This window comes from Oncorhynchus gorbuscha, linkage group LG01 (assembly GCF_021184085.1).
Source record: "Oncorhynchus gorbuscha isolate QuinsamMale2020 ecotype Even-year linkage group LG01, OgorEven_v1.0, whole genome shotgun sequence".
NCBI classification, from domain to species: domain Eukaryota; kingdom Metazoa; phylum Chordata; class Actinopteri; order Salmoniformes; family Salmonidae; genus Oncorhynchus; species Oncorhynchus gorbuscha.
Window position 1 is genome coordinate 1,021,871 of NC_060173.1, and position 20,387 is coordinate 1,042,257.

General features: G+C 47.5%; 1 protein-coding gene across 1 annotated transcript in view; it reads right to left on the minus strand.

Moving 5' to 3' along the window:
- The window catches only part of hexa (hexosaminidase A (alpha polypeptide)), a 60,607-nt gene that overhangs the window by 12,616 nt on the left and 27,604 nt on the right, over positions 1–20,387 (minus strand). Inside the window, exons 8-11 of the mRNA XM_046342797.1 lie at positions 14,007–14,025; positions 13,628–13,789; positions 10,039–10,125; positions 9,786–9,858 (exon numbers count right to left, since the gene is read on the minus strand). Coding sequence (XP_046198753.1) covers positions 9,786–9,858; positions 10,039–10,125; positions 13,628–13,789; positions 14,007–14,025 — 341 coding nt within the window. The remainder of the gene's footprint in view (positions 1–9,785; positions 9,859–10,038; positions 10,126–13,627; positions 13,790–14,006; positions 14,026–20,387) is intronic.

The following is a 20,387-nucleotide window of genomic DNA, read 5'->3' on the forward strand; positions in this document are numbered from 1 at the left end:
CATTTGTAGATTTGATTACAAGCTCAAAATGGCCAGCAACAAAGACTTTTCTGAAACTCATCAGTCTCTTCTTGTTCTGAGAAATGAAGGCTATTCCATGCAAGAAATTTCCAAGAAACTGAAGCTCTCGTACAACATTGTGTCCTACTCCCTTCACAGAACAGCACAAACTGTCACTAACCAGAATAGAAAGGGGAGTGGGAGGCCCCGGTGCACAGCTGAGCGAGAGGACAAGTACATTAGAGTGTCTAGTTTGAGAAACAGACACCTCACAAGTCCTCAACTGGCAGCTTCATTAAATAGTACCCGCTAAACACCAGTCTCAACGTCAACAGTGAAGAGGTGACTCCGGGAGTTGCTCTGTCCAGTGTCTGTGTTCTTTTGGCTAATAAAAATAATAGATTTAGATGGGCAGTCTGAGATATGGTTTTATCTTTGCAACTCTGCCTAGAAGGCCAGCATCCCAGAGTCACCTCTTCACTGTTGACGTTGAGACTGGTCTCCTCTTTTTTGTTTTGAAAGTACTTGTAACAACAAAATCAAAAGTATTTAATCCCACCCGGTGGGAACAATAACTACATCAGCCTGAGTGCTGGTCCATGGTTGACAACCACAAGTAGGGGTGAGTGGGGTAAGTGGAGACATTTACATTCAGCATCACTCTGTCAAGGAAAATATAGTATTCCTTCTAACAAAGAGATCTACCTATATTTCAGGATGTGGTGTATCCCTGGAAATAAATCAGAATTAATGTAAATATAAGTTTTGAAAACATACCTTGTCCAAAAAAAAGTGGTCTCTTGGTACAACACGGTACGTTGTACAGGGTACGTTGAGCTGCCTAAACATTTCTGTATTGAATTAAATACTACTACTGCCACCTTTAAAAACCATGTCTATCTTTATTAAAACACTTAATATAGGCCAGGCCCTGTTGTTACCTCATATCCCATAATGCCTACAACACGCTTGGTCAGAACACATTTCAATTTGCTCAACTTGTCATTGGCTCAACTTACCCCAAGGCCATTGGCTCAACTTACCCCAAGGCCATTGGCTCAACTTACCCCAAGGCCATTGGCTCAACTTACCCCAAGGCCATTGGCTCAACTTATCCCAAGGCCAACATGTTGATTATATTAGCCCACAGCTAGAAGGATGCCTTTTCATTCTAGGTTTAGGACCTCATATTGAAGCTGATAGAGACCCCAACTGATGTATAAAACAATCTTACAATTATTTACTTTAGATACAAGCATCATGAAACCTGTAACACAATTGATTTGGTAAATGAATTTGACTTGTTGAAAATCTGTTTTTTGGACCTAACTTGTTTACCACTTTTACCATGTGGTTTCTTCCTTCAGACTCCATGAAATGATCACCAATTCCTAAATATTTCCTAAAATAATTCATTTTTTGTATGGTTTCCTAGAAACAAGGGTGGCTCAACTTACCCGTAAGGCTCAGGTTTCCCCACTCTCCCCTATACATATTCCAACTAGACACACTATTCACTGCAAAGTTAACAGATTGTGCAGATGGCTGCTTGCCGCTAAAACACGGTGTCATGTTGTTTTTCTGATCCTTGTATGTTTATTTAATGTCATCCCTTAGGTCTGAGTGGATGACAATGAAAACCATATAATCACAGACATCTAATAGTTAACCGCACATAGCACTTTTCTTCACTCCACACTATTCACTCCACACTATTCACTCCACACTATTCACTCCACACTATTCACTCCACACTATTCACTCCACACTATTCACTCCACACTATTCACTCCACACTATTCACTCCACTCCACACTATTCACTCCACTCCACACTATTCACTCCACTCCACACTATTCACTCCACTCCACACTATTCACTCCACACTATTCACTCCACACTATTCACTCCACACTATTCACTCCACACTATTCACTCCACACTATTCACTCCACTCCACACTATTCACTCCACTCCACACTATTCACTCCACTCCACACTATTCACTCCACTCCACACTATTCACTCCACTCCACACTATTCACTCCACTCCACACTATTCACTCCACTCCACACTATTCACTCCACTCCACACTATTCACTCCACTCCACTCTATCCACTCCACCCACCCCACTCTATCCACCCCACCCACCCCACTCTATCCACCCCACCCACCCCACTCTATCCACCCCACTCTATCCACCCCACTCTATCCACCCCACTCTATCCACCCTACTCTATCCACCCTACTCTATGCACTCCACCCACCCTACTCTATGCACTCCACCCACCCTACTCTATGCACTCCACCCACCCCACTCTATCCACTCACCCCACTCTATCCACTCCACCCACCCCACTCTATCCACCCCACTCTATCCACTCACCCCACTCTATCCACTCCACCCACCCCACTCTATTCACCCCACTCTATCCACTCCATCCACTCCACTCTATCCACTCCACCCACCCACCCACCCACCCCACTCTATCCACTCCATCCACCCCACTCCATCCACCCCACTCTATCCACTCCACCCACCCCACTCTATCCACTCCACCCACCCCACTCTATCCACCCCACTCTATCCACTCCACCCACCCCACTCTATCCACTCTACTCTATCCACCCCACTCTATCCACCCCACTCTATCCACCCCACTCTATCCACCCCACTCTATCCACCCCACTCTATCCACCCCACTCTATCCACCCCACTCTATCCACCCTACTCTATCCACCCCACTCTATGCACTCCACCCACCCTACTCTATGCACTCCACCCACCCTACTCTATGCACTCCACCCACCCCACTCTATCAAATCCACTCACCCCACTATTCACCCCACTCTATTCACCCCACTCTATCCACTCCATCCACTCCACTCTATCCACTCCACCCACCCCACTCTACCCACTCCATCCACTCCATCCACCCCACTCCATCCACCCCACTCTATCCACTCCATCCACCCCACTCTATCCACTCCATCCACCCCACTCTATCCACTCCATCCACCCCACTCCATCCACCCCACTCTTCACTCCACTCCACCCACCCCACTCTATCCACCCCACCCCACTCTATCCACTCCACCCCACCCCACTCTATCCACTCCACCCCACCCCACTCTATCCACTCCACCCCACCCCACTCTATCCACTCCACCCCACCCCACTCTATCCACTCCACCCCACCCCACTCTATCCACCCCACCCCACTCTATCCACCCCACCCCACCCCACTCTATCCACTCCACCCCACCCCACTCTATCCACTCCACCCCACCCCACTCTATCCACTCCACCCCACCCCACTCTATCCACTCCACCCCACCCCACTCTATCCACTCCACCCCACCCCACTCTATCCACTCCACCCCACTCTATCCACCCCACCCCACTCTATCCACCCCACCCCACTCTATCCACTCCACCCCACTCTATCCACTCCACCCCACCCCCACTCTATCCACTCCACCCCACTCTATCCACTCCACCCCACCCCACTCTATCCACTCCACCCCACTCTATCCACTCTATCCACTCCACCCCACTCTATCCACTCCACCCCACCCCACTCTATCCACCCCACCCCACTCTATCCACTCCACCCCACTCTATCCACTCCACCCCACCCCACTCTATCCACTCCACCCCACTCTATCCACCCCACCCCACTCTATCCACTCCACCCCACCCCACTCTATCCACCCCACCCCACTCTATCCACTCCACCCCACTCTATCCACCCCACCCCACTCTATCCACTCCACCCCACCCCACTCTATCCACCCCACCCCACTCTATCCACTCCACCCCACTCTATCCACCCCACCCCACTCTATCCACTCCACCCCACTCTATCCACTCCACCCCACCCCACTCTATCCACTCCACCCCACTCTATCCACTCCACCCCACCCCACTCTATCCACTCCACCCCACCCCACTCTATCCACTCCACCCCACCCCACTCTATCCACTCCACCCCACCCCACTCTATCCACTCCACCCCACTCTATCCACTCCACCCCACCCCACTCTATCCACTCCACCCCACCCCACTCTATCCACTCCACCCCACTCTATCCACCCCACCCCACTCTATCCACTCCACCCCACTCTATCCACTCCACCCCACTCTATCCACTCTATCCACTCCACCCCACTCTATCCACTCTATCCACTCCACCCCACTCTATCCACTCCACCCCACCCCACTCTATCCACCCCACCCCACTCTATCCACCCCACCCCACTCTATCCACTCCACCCCACTCTATCCACCCCACCCTATCCACTCCACCCCACCCCACTCTATCCACCCCACCCCACTCTATCCACTCCACCCCACTCTATCCACCCCACCCCACTCTATCCACCCCACCCCACTCTATCCACTCCACCCCACTCTATCCACTCCACCCCACCCCACTCTATCCACTCCATCCACCCCACTCTATCCACTCCATCCACCCCACTCTATCCACTCCATCCACCCCACTCTATCCACTCCATCCACCCCACTATCCACTCCATCCACCCCACTCTATCCACTCCATCCACCCCACTCTATCCACTCCATCCACCCCACTCTATCCACTCCACTCTATCCACTCCATCCACCCCACTCTATCCACTCCATCCACCCCACTCTATCCACTCCATCCACCCCACTCTATCCACCCCACTCTATCCACTCCATCCACTCCACTCTATCCACTCCATCCACCCCACTCCATCCACCCCACTCTATCCACTCCATCCACTCTATTCACCCCACTCCATCAACTCTATTCACTCCACCCACCCCACTCCACTGGCCACTCCACTCTGTTTCACTCCACACTAGTTGAGCGGTTCTAACCCTTGAAAGCAAGGGGCCAGACAGTATAGTATCTAGCCCAGTCATGAGTAGGTCCAGGCTGGTCGAGGTACCAAGGAGAGGCCAGGACGACCCTGAGGCCTGCCTTGGTCACCCTGCGGACCTCACACAGGTAGCACCCTCCCTTCCACACCTCTACCACTGACAGAGAGCTGCAACACAGCTGAAACACAACCAATCTGTAGAACCCTGCTCTAGCGCAGCAGGGGAAACAGCCTACTGCATGAAGACCACCCTCAGTCTAGAGACAGCCTCTGATGTTTTATCAAAATAGAAGGATCTAGGTAATATCACAGTGAGAGGACCCGGCACAGAGGACCCTAGTCAAATCATGTGTATTTAGACCTGGAATGTGTTTGGGTGTTTACATTAGGGTGATACAGGTAAGGGCCATATGATCTGGGTGTTTACATTAGGGTGATACAGGTAAGGGCCATATGATCTGGGTGTTTACATTAGGGTGATACAGGTACAGACTGTATGATCTGGGTGTTTACATTAGGGTGATACAGGTACGGACTGTATGATCTGGGTGTTTACATTAGGACCATATGATCTGGGTGTTTACATTAGGGTGAAACAGGTACAGACTGTATGATCTGGGTGTTTACATTAGGGTGATACAGGTAAGGGCCACATGATCTGGGTGTTTACATTAGGACCATATGATCTGGGTGTTTACATTAGGGTGAAACAGGTACAGACTGTATGATCTGGGTGTTTACATTAGGGTGATACAGGTAAGGACCATATGATCTGGGTGTTTACATTAGGGTCATACAGGTACAGACTGTATGATCTGGGTGTTTACATTAGGGTGATACAGGTAAGGACCATATGATCTGGGTGTTTACATTAGGGTGATACAGGTACAGACCATATGATCTGGGTGTTTACATTAGGGTGATACAGGTACAGACTGTATGATCTGGGTGTTTACATTAGGGTGATACAGGTAAGGGCCATATGATCTGGGTGTTTACATTAGGGTGATACAGGTACAGACTGTATGATCTGGGTGTTTACATTAGGGTGATACAGGTAAGGACCATATGATCTGGGTGTTTACATTAGGGTGATACAGGTACAGACTGTATGATCTGGGTGTTTACATTAGGGTGATACAGGTACACACTGTATGATCTGGGTGTTTACATTAGGGTGATACAGGTAAGGGCCATATGATCTGGGTGTTTACATTAGGGTCATACAGGTACAGACTGTATGATCTGGGTGTTTACATTAGGGTGATACAGGTAAGGACCATATGATCTGGGTGTTTACATTAGGGTGATACAGGTACAGACCATATGATCTGGGTGTTTACATTAGGGTGATACAGGTACAGACTGTATGATCTGGGTGTTTACATTAGGGTGATACAGGTACAGACTGTATGATCTGGGTGTTTACATTAGGGTGATACAGGTAAGGACCATATGATCTGGGTGTTTACATTAGGGTGATACAGGTACAGACTGTATGATCTGGGTGTTTACATTAGGGTGATACAGGTACACACTGTATGATCTGGGTGTTTACATTAGGTGATACAGGTACAGACTGTATGATCTGGGTGTTTACATTAGGGTGATACAGGTACACACTGTATGATCTGGGTGTTTACATTAGGGTGATACAGGTACACACTGTATGATCTGGGTGTTTACATTAGGACCATATGATCTGGGTGTTTACATTAGGGTGAAACAGGTACAGACTGTATGATCTGGGTGTTTACATTAGGGTGATACAGGTAAGGGCCACATGATCTGGGTGTTTACATTAGGACCATATGATCTGGGTGTTTACATTAGGGTGAAACAGGTACAGACTGTATGATCTGGGTGTTTACATTAGGGTGATACAGGTAAGGACCATATGATCTGGGTGTTTACATTAGGGTGATACAGGTACAGACTGTATGATCTGGGTGTTTACATTAGGGTGATACAGGTACAGACTATGATCTGGGTGTTTACATTAGGGTGATACAGGTAAGGACCATATGATCTGGGTGTTTACATTAGGGTGATACAGGTACAGACTGTATGATCTGGGTGTTTACATTAGGGTGATACAGGTAAGGGCCACATGATCTGGGTGTTTACATTAGGGTGATACAGGTAAGGACCATATGATCTGGGTGTTTACATTAGGGTGATACAGGTACAGACTATGATCTAGGTGTTTACATTAGGGTGATACAGGTACGGACCATATGATCTGGGTGTTTACATTAGGACCATATGATCTGGGTGTTTACATTAGGGTGAAACAGGTACAGACTGTATGATCTGGGTGTTTACATTAGGACCATATGATCTGGGTGTTTACATTAGGGTGATACAGGTACAGACTGTATGATCTGGGTGTTTACATTAGGGTGATACAGGTAAGGACCGTATGATCTGGGTGTTTACATTAGGGTGATACAGGTACACACTGTATGATCTGGGTGTTTACATTAGGGTGATACAGGTACAGACTGTATGATCTGGGTGTTTACATTAGGGTGATATAGGTACGGACTGTATGATCTGGGTGTTTACATTAGGGTGATACAGGTACGGACTGTATGATCTGGGTGTTTACATTAGGGTGATACAGGTACAGACTGTATGATCTGGGTGTTTACATTAGGGTGATACAGGTAAGGACCATATGATCTGGGTGTTTACATTAGGGTGATACAGGTAAGGACCATATGATCTGAGTGTTTACATTAGGGTGATACAGGTACAGACTGTATGATCTGGGTGTTTACATTAGGGTGATACAGGTAAGGACCATATGATCTGGGTGTTTACATTAGGGTGATACAGGTACAGACTGTATGATCTGGGTGTTTACATTAGGGTGATACAGGTACAGACTGTATGATCTGGGTGTTTACATTAGGGTGATACAGGTAAGGACCATATGATCTGGGTGTTTACATTAGGTGATACAGGTACAGACTGTATGATCTGGGTGTTTACATTAGGGTGATACAGGTAAGGACCATATGATCTGGGTGTTTACATTAGGGTGATACAGGTACAGACTGTATGATCTGGGTGTTTACATTAGGGTGATACAGGTAAGGGCCACATGATCTGGGTGTTTACATTAGGACCATATGATCTGGGTGTTTACATTAGGGTGATACAGGTACAGACCGTATGATCTGGGTGTTTACATTAGGGTGATACAGGTAAGGGCCATATGATCTGGGTGTTTACATTAGGGTGATACAGGTACAGACTGTATGATCTGGGTGTTTACATTAGGGTGATACAGGTACAGACTGTATGATCTGGGTGTTTACATTAGGGTGATACAGGTAAGGACCGTATGATCTGGGTGTTTACATTAGGGTGATACAGGTACGGACCATATGATCTGGGTGTTTACATTAGGGTGATACAGGTACGGACTGTATGATCTGGGTGTTTACATTAGGGTGATACAGGTACAGACTGTATGATCTGGGTGTTTACATTAGGGTGATACAGGTACACACTGTATGATCTGGGTGTTTACATTAGGGTGATACAGGTACAGACTGTATGATCTGGGTGTTTACATTAGGGTGATACAGGTAAGGACCATATGATCTGGGTGTTTACATTAGGGTGATACAGGTAAGGACCATATGATCTGAGTGTTTACATTAGGGTGATACAGGTACAGACTGTATGATCTGGGTGTTTACATTAGGGTGATACAGGTACAGACTGTATGATCTGGGTGTTTACATTAGGGTGATACAGGTAAGGACCATATGATCTGGGTGTTTACATTAGGACCATATGATCTGGGTGTTTACATTAGGGTGATACAGGTACAGACTGTATGATCTGGGTGTTTACATTAGGGTGATACAGGTAAGGGCCATATGATCTGGGTGTTTACATTAGGGTGATACAGGTACAGACTGTATGATCTGGGTGTTTACATTAGGGTGATACAGGTAAGGACCATATGATCTGGGTGTTTACATTAGGGTGATACAGGTACAGACTGTATGATCTGGGTGTTTACATTAGGGTGATACAGGTAAGGACCATATGATCTGGGTGTTTACATTAGGGTGATACAGGTACAGACTGTATGATCTGGGTGTTTACATTAGGGTGATACAGGTAAGGACCATATGATCTGGGTGTTTACATTAGGGTGATACAGGTAAGGACCATATGATCTGGGTGTTTACATTAGGGTGATACAGGTACAGACTGTATGATCTGGGTGTTTACATTAGGGTGATACAGGTAAGGGCCATATGATCTGGGTGTTTACATTAGGGTGACACAGGTACAGACTGTATGATCTGGGTGTTTACATTAGGTGATACAGGTACGGACTGTATGATCTGGGTGTTTACATTAGGGTGATACAGGTACAGACTGTATGATCTGGGTGTTTACATTAGGGTGATACAGGTAAGGACCATATGATCTGGGTGTTTACATTAGGGTGATACAGGTACAGACTGTATGATCTGGGTGTTTACATTAGGATGATACAGGTACAGACTGTATGATCTGGGTGTTTACATTAGGATGATACAGGTACAGACTGTATGATCTGGGTGTTTACATTAGGGTGATACAGGTACAGACTGTATGATCTGGGTGTTTACATTAGGTGATACAGGTACAGACTGTATGATCTGGGTGTTTACATTAGGGTGATACAGGTACAGACTGTATGATCTGGGTGTTTACATTAGGGTGATACAGGTACAGACTGTATGATCTGGGTGTTTACATTAGGGTGATACAGGTACAGACTGTATGATCTGGGTGTTTACATTAGGGTGATACAGGTAAGGGCCACATGATCTGGGTGTTTACATTAGGTGATACAGGTAAGGACCGTATGATCTGGGTGTTTACATTATACTTACTTTTTCATGGTAGTCAAACACGTCCTGCCAGACTATGGCTGTCTTGTTGAGTCCCTTCGTAATGTTCACCATACTGGAAGATACAAACACACAGACCTCTGTAGTATCCCCAACTTAAACCGAGCCAGTCCCACAGTAGCCCACCACTATGTCATATTTTCATTTCATCATCTTCAAAATAAATTGTGTCCATTTTTTAGGTGTATTTCTGCACCATACAGGTCTCCATTTTGGTCCTTTTTTGTCCACTAACTTTTCCATGTAGTAGGATTCCAGTTTTGTGTAGTCAGTTCCAAACCCCATCTTCAGCATGAAGCCTCGGACATCAGGGTTGGACTTCCTGTGAGAAACAACACATTACAATATGATCATTCTCGGGTCAAGTACTGGGGTGTATTTATTCTGCCAATTCTGATGCAAAAGGAACTAAAACAAGAGTTTCTATTGGACAAATTCAGGTAAGTCCCTCCCTGTTTCGTTCCATTTGCCTTCCGTTTTCACAAAACATTTTGCAACAGACACGGCAGAATGAATACACCCTTGGAAGTTTGTGCAAGCTAACGTACAATACATCTGAAGGTTATGTATTCAAGCTATAGTACATCTGAAGGTTATGTATTCAAGCTATAGTACATCTGAAGGTTATGTATTCAAGCTATAGTACATCTGAAGGTTATGTATTCAAGCTATAGTACATCTGAAGGTTATGTATTCAAGCTATAGTACATCTGACAGTTATGTATTCAAGATATAGTACATCTGAAGGTTATGTATTCAAGCTATAGTACATCTGAAGGTTATGTATTCAAGCTATAGTACATCTGAAGGTTATGTATTCAAGCTATAGTACATCTGAAGGTTATGTATTCAAGCTATAGTACATCTGAAGGTTATGTATTCAAGCTATAGTACATCTGAAGGTTATGTATTCAAGATATAGTACATCTGAAGGTTATGTATTCAAGCTATAGTACATCTGACAGTTATGTATTCAAGATATAGTACATCTGAAGGTTATGTATTCAAGCTATAGTACATCTGACAGTTATGTATTCAAGATATAGTACATCTGAAGGTTATGTATTCAAGCTATAGTACATCTGACAGTTATGTATTCAAGATATAGTACATCTGAAGGTTATGTATTCAAGCTATAGTACATCTGAAGGTTATGTATTCAAGATATAGTACATCTGACAGTTATGTATTCAAGCTATAGTACATCTGAAGGTTATGTATTCAAGCTATAGTACATCTGAAGGTTATGTATTCAAGCTATAGTACATCTGAAGGTTATGTATTCACGCTATAGTACATCTGAAGGTTATGTATTCAATGTGCCGCTTTATTATATGGACATACACCGAGAATTAACCCCCCCCCCCCCCATTCCTGCCCTCAGAACTGCCTCAATGTGTCGGGGCATGGACTCAGCAAGGTGTCCAAAGCGTTCAAAAGGGATGCAGGCTCATGCTGACTCCAATGCTTCTCACAGTTGTTCTCAAGTTAGCTGGGTGTTCTTTTAGGTGGTGCACCATTCTTAAAATTAATACACATGGGAAACTGTTGAGCATGAAAAACCCAGCAAATCAAGTTCTGAGATACTCAAACCAGTGCGCCTGGCACTACCATACCCCGTTCAAAGGCACCTACTACCGTACCCGTTCAAAGGCACCTACTACCATACCATACTACCACCTACTACCATACCATACTACCACCTACTACCGTACCCCGTTCAAAGGCACCTACTACCGTACCCGTTCAAAGGCACCTACTACCATACCATACTACCACCTACTACCATACCATACTACCACCTACTACCGTACCCCGTTCAAAGGCACCTACTACCGTACCCCGTTCAAAGGCACCTACTACCATACCATACTACCACCTACTACCATACCATACTACCACCTACTACCATACCCCGTTCAAAGGCACCTACTACCATACCATACTACCACCTACTACCATACCATACTACCACCTACTACCATACCCCGTTCAAAGGCACCTACTACCATACCATACTACCACCTACTACCATACTACCACCTACTACCATACCCTGTTCAAAGGCACCTACTACCATACCCTGTTCAAAGGCACCTACTACCATACCCCGTTCAAAGGCACCTACTACCATACCCCGTTCAAAGGCACCTACTACCATACCATACTACTACCACCTACTACCGTACCCCCGTTCAAAGGCACCTACTACCACCCCGTTCAAAGGCACCTACTACCATACCATACTACCACCTACTACCATACCATACTACCACCTACTACCGTACCCCGTTCAAAGGCACCTACTACCGTACCCCCGTTCAAAGGCACCTACTACCATACCATACTACCACCTACTACCATACCATACTACCACCTACTACCATACCCCGTTCAAAGGCACCTACTACCATACCACCACCTACTACCATACCATACTACCACCTACTACCATACCCCGTTCAAAGGCACCTACTACCATACCATACTACCACCTACTACCATACTACCACCTACTACCATACCCTGTTCAAAGGCACCTACTACCATACCCTGTTCAAAGGCACCTACTACCATACCCCGTTCAAAGGCACCTACTACCATACCCCGTTCAAAGGCACCTACTACCATACCCCGTTCAAAGACACCTACTACCATACCATACTACCACCTACTACCATACCCCGTTCAAAGACACCTACTACCATACCATACTACCACCTACTACCAGACCCCGTTCAAAGGCACCTACTACCATACCCCGTTCAAAGACACCTACTACCATACCCCGTTCAAAGGCACCTACTACCATACCCCGTTCAAAGGCACCTACTACCATACCCCGTTCAAAGGCACCTACTACCGTACCCCGTTCAAAGACACCTACTACCGTACCCCGTTCAAAGGCACCTACTACCGTACCCCGTTCAAAGGCACCTACTACCATACCATACCACCACCTACCACCATACCCCGTTCAAAGGTACCTACTACCAGACCATACTACCACCTACTACCGTACCCGTTCAAAGACACCTACTACCGTACCCCGTTCTCAAAGGGACCTACTACCATACCATACTACCACCTACCACCATACCCCGTTCAAAGACACCTACTACCATACCCCGTTCAAAGACACCTACTACCGTACCCCGTTCAAAGGCACTGAAATATCTTGTCTTGCCCATTCACCCTCTGAATGGCACAAATACACAATCCATGTCTCAATTGTCTCACGCCTTAAAAATCCTTCTTTAACCCGTCTCCTCCCCTTCATCTACACTGATTGAAGTGGATTTAACAAGTGACATAAATAAGGGATCATAGCTTTCACCTGGTCAGTCTGTCATGGAAAGAGCAGGGCTCTTAAGTGCTAGCACACACACACGTACTGTACATTCTGATAATGTGGTATGGTGGTACAATACATTTAGTATTGTAGATATGTAGTGGTGTAATATTGTTACATGATGTTTTATATTTTGTGTTGTGTACAGAAAGTGCCTCAATGTGTTTTTGGACCACAGGAAGAGTAGCTGCTGCGTGGGCATGAACTAATGGTGATCCCTGATAAATATCAATACAAATGTTTCGTATAGTCAGTGTGTATTGACACATTGGAAGTTAGACCATACAAAGTAGATGTACTGTAACGGACAACCCTCTTGACATCTCTCGACAAAACAAACGGAACAGTAGCAACAATTATGTCCTCACAGCATCAAGAGATACACTACTTTTGGATATATATACACACTTTCTTCACTATTCAAAAAATGGCAACAGTTAATCAAGTTTGTATAGCCTTAACATCAACCTACCAGCAGGTGAAGTCTACCTCGTCCCCTCCCAGATGGACGTAAGAGTCAGGAAACACTGAGGTGACCTCTTTAAACAGGCGGGTCATGAACTGGTAGCTGGAGGAGTTGGCTGGGTTCACTGGACCGAACGTCCCAGAGGGAACTGTGCCCTTATAGCAGGGGTCAGGAGACCGGGCTGTCCTGAGAAGAGAGGGGTCAGGGGGTTATGGGTGGGGGAGAGATGGGTCAGGAGACCGGGCTGTCCTGAGAAGAGAGGGTCAGGGGTTATGGGTGGGGAGAGAGGGGTCAGGAGACTGGGCTGTCCCGGGGAGAGAGGGGTCAGGGGGTTATGGGTGGGGAGAGATGGGTCAGGAGACCGGGCTGTCCTGAGGAGAGATGGGTCAGGAGACCGGGCTGTCCTGAGAAGAGAGGGGTCAGGGGTTATGGTTAGTTAGAACAAGTGGTGGAAAAAGTACCCAGTTATCATACTTGAGTAAAAGTAAAAGATAACTTCATTAGAAGTAAAATACACCCAGTAAAATACACCCAGTAAAATACTAGAGTAAAGGTCTAAAAGTATTTGGTTTTAAATTGTTGGATTCTGGGTTAAACTTGGAACATTGCTATCCTAGAGACATGACATATCAGATGTAAGACTATAGTATCTGAGGGGTGATAGAGACTGGTTTTTACATCAGAAGTGAATGGTTATCTGTTGAAGCCAGATGGCTTTGGAATGTGTTGGGTGGATGGGAGGAAGTCACATGATTGCTATGGGGGATAAGGATGGAGATCTGTGGATTAGGCAAATGAGGGGTTGAGGTCAGGTCAGATCCCCTTAAGGGAGACATTATGGTTTATTACCTACCCTATTACTTCGTCATCCTGTCAAATCATAATAGATGTAAGGATTGGAGAGAAGGAGTGCCTAAATTGGAGTATATATACTTGTGGTGGAAACATGTTTTGTTTAATGCAGCTGTATCGATCCTCTGGGCAAAATAAACTTGGTTAAGCTTTCATAGTGTCCTTTGAGTGTTTTACTCTGAGGATTAGATCCTAACAACATATAATTATGTATCAAAAGTAAATGTAATTGCTAAAATATGGTTAGTTAGAACAAGTGGGGGAAAAAGTACCGGGCTGTCCCGAGGAGAAAGGGGTCGGGAGACCGGGCTGTCCCGAGGAGAAAGGGGTCGGGAGACCGGGCTGTCCCGAGGAGAAAGGGGTCGGGAGACCGGGCTGTCACGAGGAGAAAGGGGTCGGGAGACCGGGCTGTCACGAGGAGAAAGGGGTCGGGAGACCGGGCTGTCACGAGGAGAAAGGGGTCGGGAGACCGGGCTGTCACGAGGAGAAAGGGGTCGGGAGACCGGGCTGTCACGAGGAGAGAGGGGTCGGGAGACCGGGCTGTCCCGGGGAGAGAGGGGTCAGGGGGTTATGGGTCGGGAGAGATGGGTCAGGAGACTGTGCTGTCATGGGGAGTGCGGTCATAAAACCTTTATAACGGCTATATAAGACATTATAACCTCTGTCATAGAACATAAAATGTTATGAATCTAGTTAGCAATTCATATTCCATCGGTAAATAGCCCACCCACTTTACCTACCTCATCCCCATACTGTTTTTATTTATTTACTTTTCTGCTCTTTTGCACACCAGTATCTACCTGCACATGACCATCTGATCATTCATCACTCCAGTGTTAATCTGCTAAATTGAAATTATTCGCCTACCTCCTCATGCCTTTTGCACACAATGTATATAGAGTCTTTTTCCTTCTACTGTGTTATTGACTTGTTAATTGTTTACTCCATGTGTAACTCTGCATTGTTGTCTGTGTCACACTGCTTTGCTTTATCTTGGCCAGGTCACAGTTGTAAATGAGACCTTGTTCTCAACTAGCCTACCTGGTTAAATAAAGGTAAAATAAAAATAAACATTTTAAAAAGAAGCAGAGTCCATGACTGTGTGTGTGTGTATTACCTTTGCCCCATGACTGAGGGTGTGTATTACCTTTGCCCCATGACTGAGGGTGTGTGTGTGTGTGTGTGTGTGTGTGTTACCTTTGCCCCATGACTGAGGGTGTGTGTGTGTTACCTTTGCCCCATGACTGAGGGTGTGTGTGTGTGTGTGTTACCTTTGCCCCATGACTGAGTGTGTGTGTGTGTGTGTTACCTTTGCCCCATGACTGAGGGGTGTGTGTGTGTGTGTGTGTGTGTGTTACCTTTGCCCCATGACTGAGGGTGTGTGTGTGTGTGTTATCTTTGCCCCATGACTGAGGGTGTGTGTGTGTGTTACCTTTGCCCCATGACTGAGGGTGTGTGTGTGTGTTACCTTTGCCCCATGACTGAGGGTGTGTGTGTGTGTGTGTTACCTTTGCCCCATGACTGAGGGTGTGTGTGAGCTTTACCCCATGACTGAGGGTGTGTGTGTGTGTGTTACCTTTGCCCCATGACTGAGGGTGTGTGTGAGCTTTACCCCATGACTGAGGGTGTGTGTGTGTGTGTGTGTTACCTTTGCCCCATGACTGAGGGTGTGTGTGACCTTTGCCCCATGACTGGGGGTGTGTGTGTGTGACCTTTGCCCCATGACCGAGGGTGTGTGTGTGTGTGTGACCTTTGCCCCATGACCGAGGGTGTGTGTGTGTGTGTGTGACCTTTGCCCCATGACCGAGGGTGTGTGTGTGTGTGTGTTACCTTTGCCCCATGACTGACGGTGTGTGTGTGTGTGTGTTACCTTTGCCCCATGACTGACGGTGTGTGTGTGTGTGTGTGTTACCTTTGCCCCATGACTGAGGGTGTGTGTGTGTGTGTGTGTTACCTTTGCCCCATGACTGAGGGTGTGTGTGTGTGTGTGTTACCTTTGCCCCATGACTGAGGGTGTGTGTGTGTGTGTGTTACCTTTGCCCCATGACTGAGGGTGTGTGTGTGTGTGTGTGTTACCTTTGCCCCATGACTGAGGGTGTGTGTGTGTGTGTGTGTTACCTTTGCCCCATGACTGAGGGTGTGTGTGTGTGTGTGTTACCTTTGCCCCATGACTGAGGGTGTGTGTGTGTGTGTGTTACCTTTGCCCCATGACTGAGGGTGTGTGTGTGTGTTACCTTTGCCCCATGACTGAGGGTGTGTGTGTGTGTTACCTTTGCCCCATGACTGAGGGTGTGTGTGTGTGTGTTACCTTTGCCCCATGACTGAGGGTGGGTGTGTGTGTGTTACCTTTGCCCCATGACTGAGGGTGTGTGTGTGTGTGTTACCTTTGCCCCATGACTGAGGGTGGGGTGTGTGTGTTACCTTTGCCCCATGACTGAGGGTGTGTGTGTGTGTTACCTTTGCCCCATGACTGAGGGTGTGTGTGTGTGTTACCTTTGCCCCATGACTGAGGGTGTGTGTGTGTGTTACCTTTGCCCCATGACTGAGGGTGTGTGTGTGTGTTACCTTTGCCCCATGACTGAGGGTGTGTGTGTGTGTTACCTTTGCCCCATGACTGAGGGTGTGTGTGTGTGTTACCTTTGCCCCATGACTGAGGGTGTGTGTGTGTGACCTTTGCCCCATGACTGAGTGTGTGTGTGTGTGTGACCTTTGCCCCATGACTGAGGGTGTGTGTTACCTTTGCCCCATGACTGAGGGTGTGTGTGTGTGTTACCTTTGCCCCATGACTGAGGGTGTGTGTGTGTGTGTGTGTTACCTTTGCCCCATGACTGAGGGTGTGTATGTGTGTGTGTGTGTGTGTGTTACCTTTGCCCCATGACTGAGGGTGTGTGTGTGTGTTACCTTTGCCCCATGACTGAGGGTGTGTGTGTGTGTTACCTTTGCCCCATGACTGAGGGTGTGTGTGTGTGACCTTTGCCCCATGACTGAGGGTGGGTGTGTGTGTGTGTGTGTGTGTGACCTTTGCCCCATGACTGAGTGTGTGTGTGTGTGTGACCTTTGCCCCATGACTGAGGGTGTGTGTTACCTTTGCCCCATGACTGAGGGTGTGTGTGTGTGTGTGTGTTACCTTTGCCCCATGACTGAGGGTGTGTGTGTGTGTGTGTGTTACCTTTGCCCCATGACTGAGGGTGTGTATGTGTGTGTGTGTGTGTGTGTTACCTTTGCCCCATGACTGAGGGTGTGTATGTGTGTGTGTGTGTGTGTGTTACCTTTGCCCCATGACTGAGGGTGTGTATGTGTGTGTGTGTGTGTGTGTGTGTTACCTTTGCCCCATGACTGGGGGTGTGTATGTGTGTGTGTGTGTTACCTTTGCCCCATGACTGAGGGTGTGTATGTGTGTGTGTGTGTGTGTGTGTGTGTGTGTGTGTGTGTGTGTGTGACCTTTGCCCCATGACTGTGTGTGTGTGTGTGTGTGACCTTTGCCCCATGACTGTGTGTGTGTGTGTGTGTTACCTTTGCCCCATGACTGAGGGTGTGTGTGTGTGTGTGTGTGTTACCTTTGCCCCATGACTGACGGTGTGTGTGTGTGTGTGTTACCTTTGCCCCATGACTGAGGGTGTGTGTGTGTGTGTGTGTGTGTGTGTGTGTTACCTTTGCCCCATGACTGAGGGTGTGTGTGTGTGTGTGTGTGTGTTACCTTTGCCCCATGACTGAGGGTGTGTGTGTGTGTGTGTGTGTTACCTTTGCCCCATGACTGAGGGTGTGTGTGTGTGTGTGTGTGTTACCTTTGTCCCATGACTGAGGGTGTGTGTGTGTGTGTGTGTTACCTTTGTCCCATGACTGAGGGTGTGTGTGTGTGTGTGTGTGTTACCTTTGTCCCATGACTGAGGGTGTGTGTGTGTGTGTGTTACCTTTGCCCCATGACTGAGGGTGTGTGTGTGTGTGTGTTACCTTTGCCCCATGACTGAGGGTGTGTGTGTGTGTGTTACCTTTGCCCCATGACTGAGGGTGTGTGTGTGTGTTACCTTTGCCCCATGACTGAGGGTGTGTGTGTGTGTGTTACCTTTGCCCCATGACTGAGGGTGGGTGTGTGTGTGTTACCTTTGCCCCATGACTGAGGGTGTGTGTGTGTGTGTTACCTTTGCCCCATGACTGAGGGTGTGTGTGTGTGTTACCTTTGCCCCATGACTGAGGGTGTGTGTGTGTGTTACCTTTGCCCCATGACTGAGGGTGTGTGTGTGTGTTACCTTTGCCCCATGACTGAGGGTGTGTGTGTGTGACCTTTGCCCCATGACTGAGGGTGGGTGTGTGTGTGTGTGTGTGTGTGTGACCTTTGCCCCATGACTGAGTGTGTGTGTGTGTGTGACCTTTGCCCCATGACTGAGGGTGTGTGTTACCTTTGCCCCATGACTGAGGGTGTGTGTGTGTGTGTGTGTTACCTTTGCCCCATGACTGAGGGTGTGTATGTGTGTGTGTGTGTGTGTGTTACCTTTGCCCCATGACTGAGGGTGTGTATGTGTGTGTGTGTGTGTGTGTTACCTTTGCCCCATGACTGAGGGTGTGTATGTGTGTGTGTGTGTGTGTGTTACCTTTGCCCCATGACTGAGGGTGTGTATGTGTGTGTGTGTGTGTGTGTTACCTTTGCCCCATGACTGAGGGTGTGTATGTGTGTGTGTGTGTGTGTTACCTTTGCCCCATGACTGAGGGTGTGTATGTGTGTGTGTGTGTGTGTGTGTGTGTGTGTGTGTGTGTGTGTGTGTGTGTGTGTGTGTGTGTGTGACCTTTGCCCCATGACTGTGTGTGTGTGTGTGTGTGACCTTTGCCCCATGTCTGTGTGTGTGTGTGTGTGTGTGTGTGTGTGTGTTACCTTTGCCCCATGACTGAGGGTGTGTGTGTGTGTGTGTGTTACCTTTGCCCCATGACTGAGGGTGTGTATGTGTGTGTGTGTGTGTGTGTTACCTTTGCCCCATGACTGAGGGTGTGTATGTGTGTGTGTGTGTGTGTGTGTGTGTTACCTTAGCCCCATGACTGAGGGTGTGTATGTGTGTGTGTGTGTGTGTGTGTGTTACCTTAGCCCCATGACTGAGGGTGTGTATGTGTGTGTGTGTGTGTTACCTTTGCCCCATGACTGAGGGTGTGTATGTGTGTGTGTGTGTGTGTGTGTGTGTGTGACCTTTGCCCCATGACTGAGGGTGTGTATGTGTGTGTGTGTGTGTGTGTGTGTGTGTGTGTGTGTGTGTGTGTGTGTGTGTGTGACCTTTGCCCCATGACTGTGTGTGTGTGTGTGTGTGACCTTTGCCCCATGACTGTGTGTGTGTGTGTGTGTTACCTTTGCCCCATGACTGTGTGTGTGTGTGTGTGTTACCTTTGCCCCATGACTGAGGGTGTGTGTGTGTGTGTGTGTGTGTGTTACCTTTGCCCCATGACTGAGGGTGTGTGTGTGTGTGTGTGTGTGTGTTACCTTTGCCCCATGACTGAGGGGTGTGTGTGTGTGTGTGTGTGTGTGTGTGTGTGTGTTACCTTTGCCCCATGACTGAGGGTGTGTGTGTGTGTGTGTGTGTGTGTTACCTTTGCCCCATGACTGAGGGTGTGTGTGTGTGTGTGTGTTACCTTTGCCCCATGACTGAGGGTGTGTGTGTGTGTTACCTTTGCCCCATGACTGAGGGGTGTGTGTGTGTGTGTGTGTGTGTGTGTGTGTGTGTGTGTGTGTGTGTGTGTGACCTTTGCCCCATGACTGAGGGTGTGTGTGTGTGTGTGACCTTTGCCCCATGACTGAGGGTGTGTGTGTGTGTGACCTTTGCCCCATGACTGAGGGTGTGTGTGTGTGTGTGACCTTTGCCCCATGACTGAGGGTGTGTGTGTGTGTGTGACCTTTGCCCCATGACTGAGGGTGTGTGTGTGTGTGTGTGTGTGT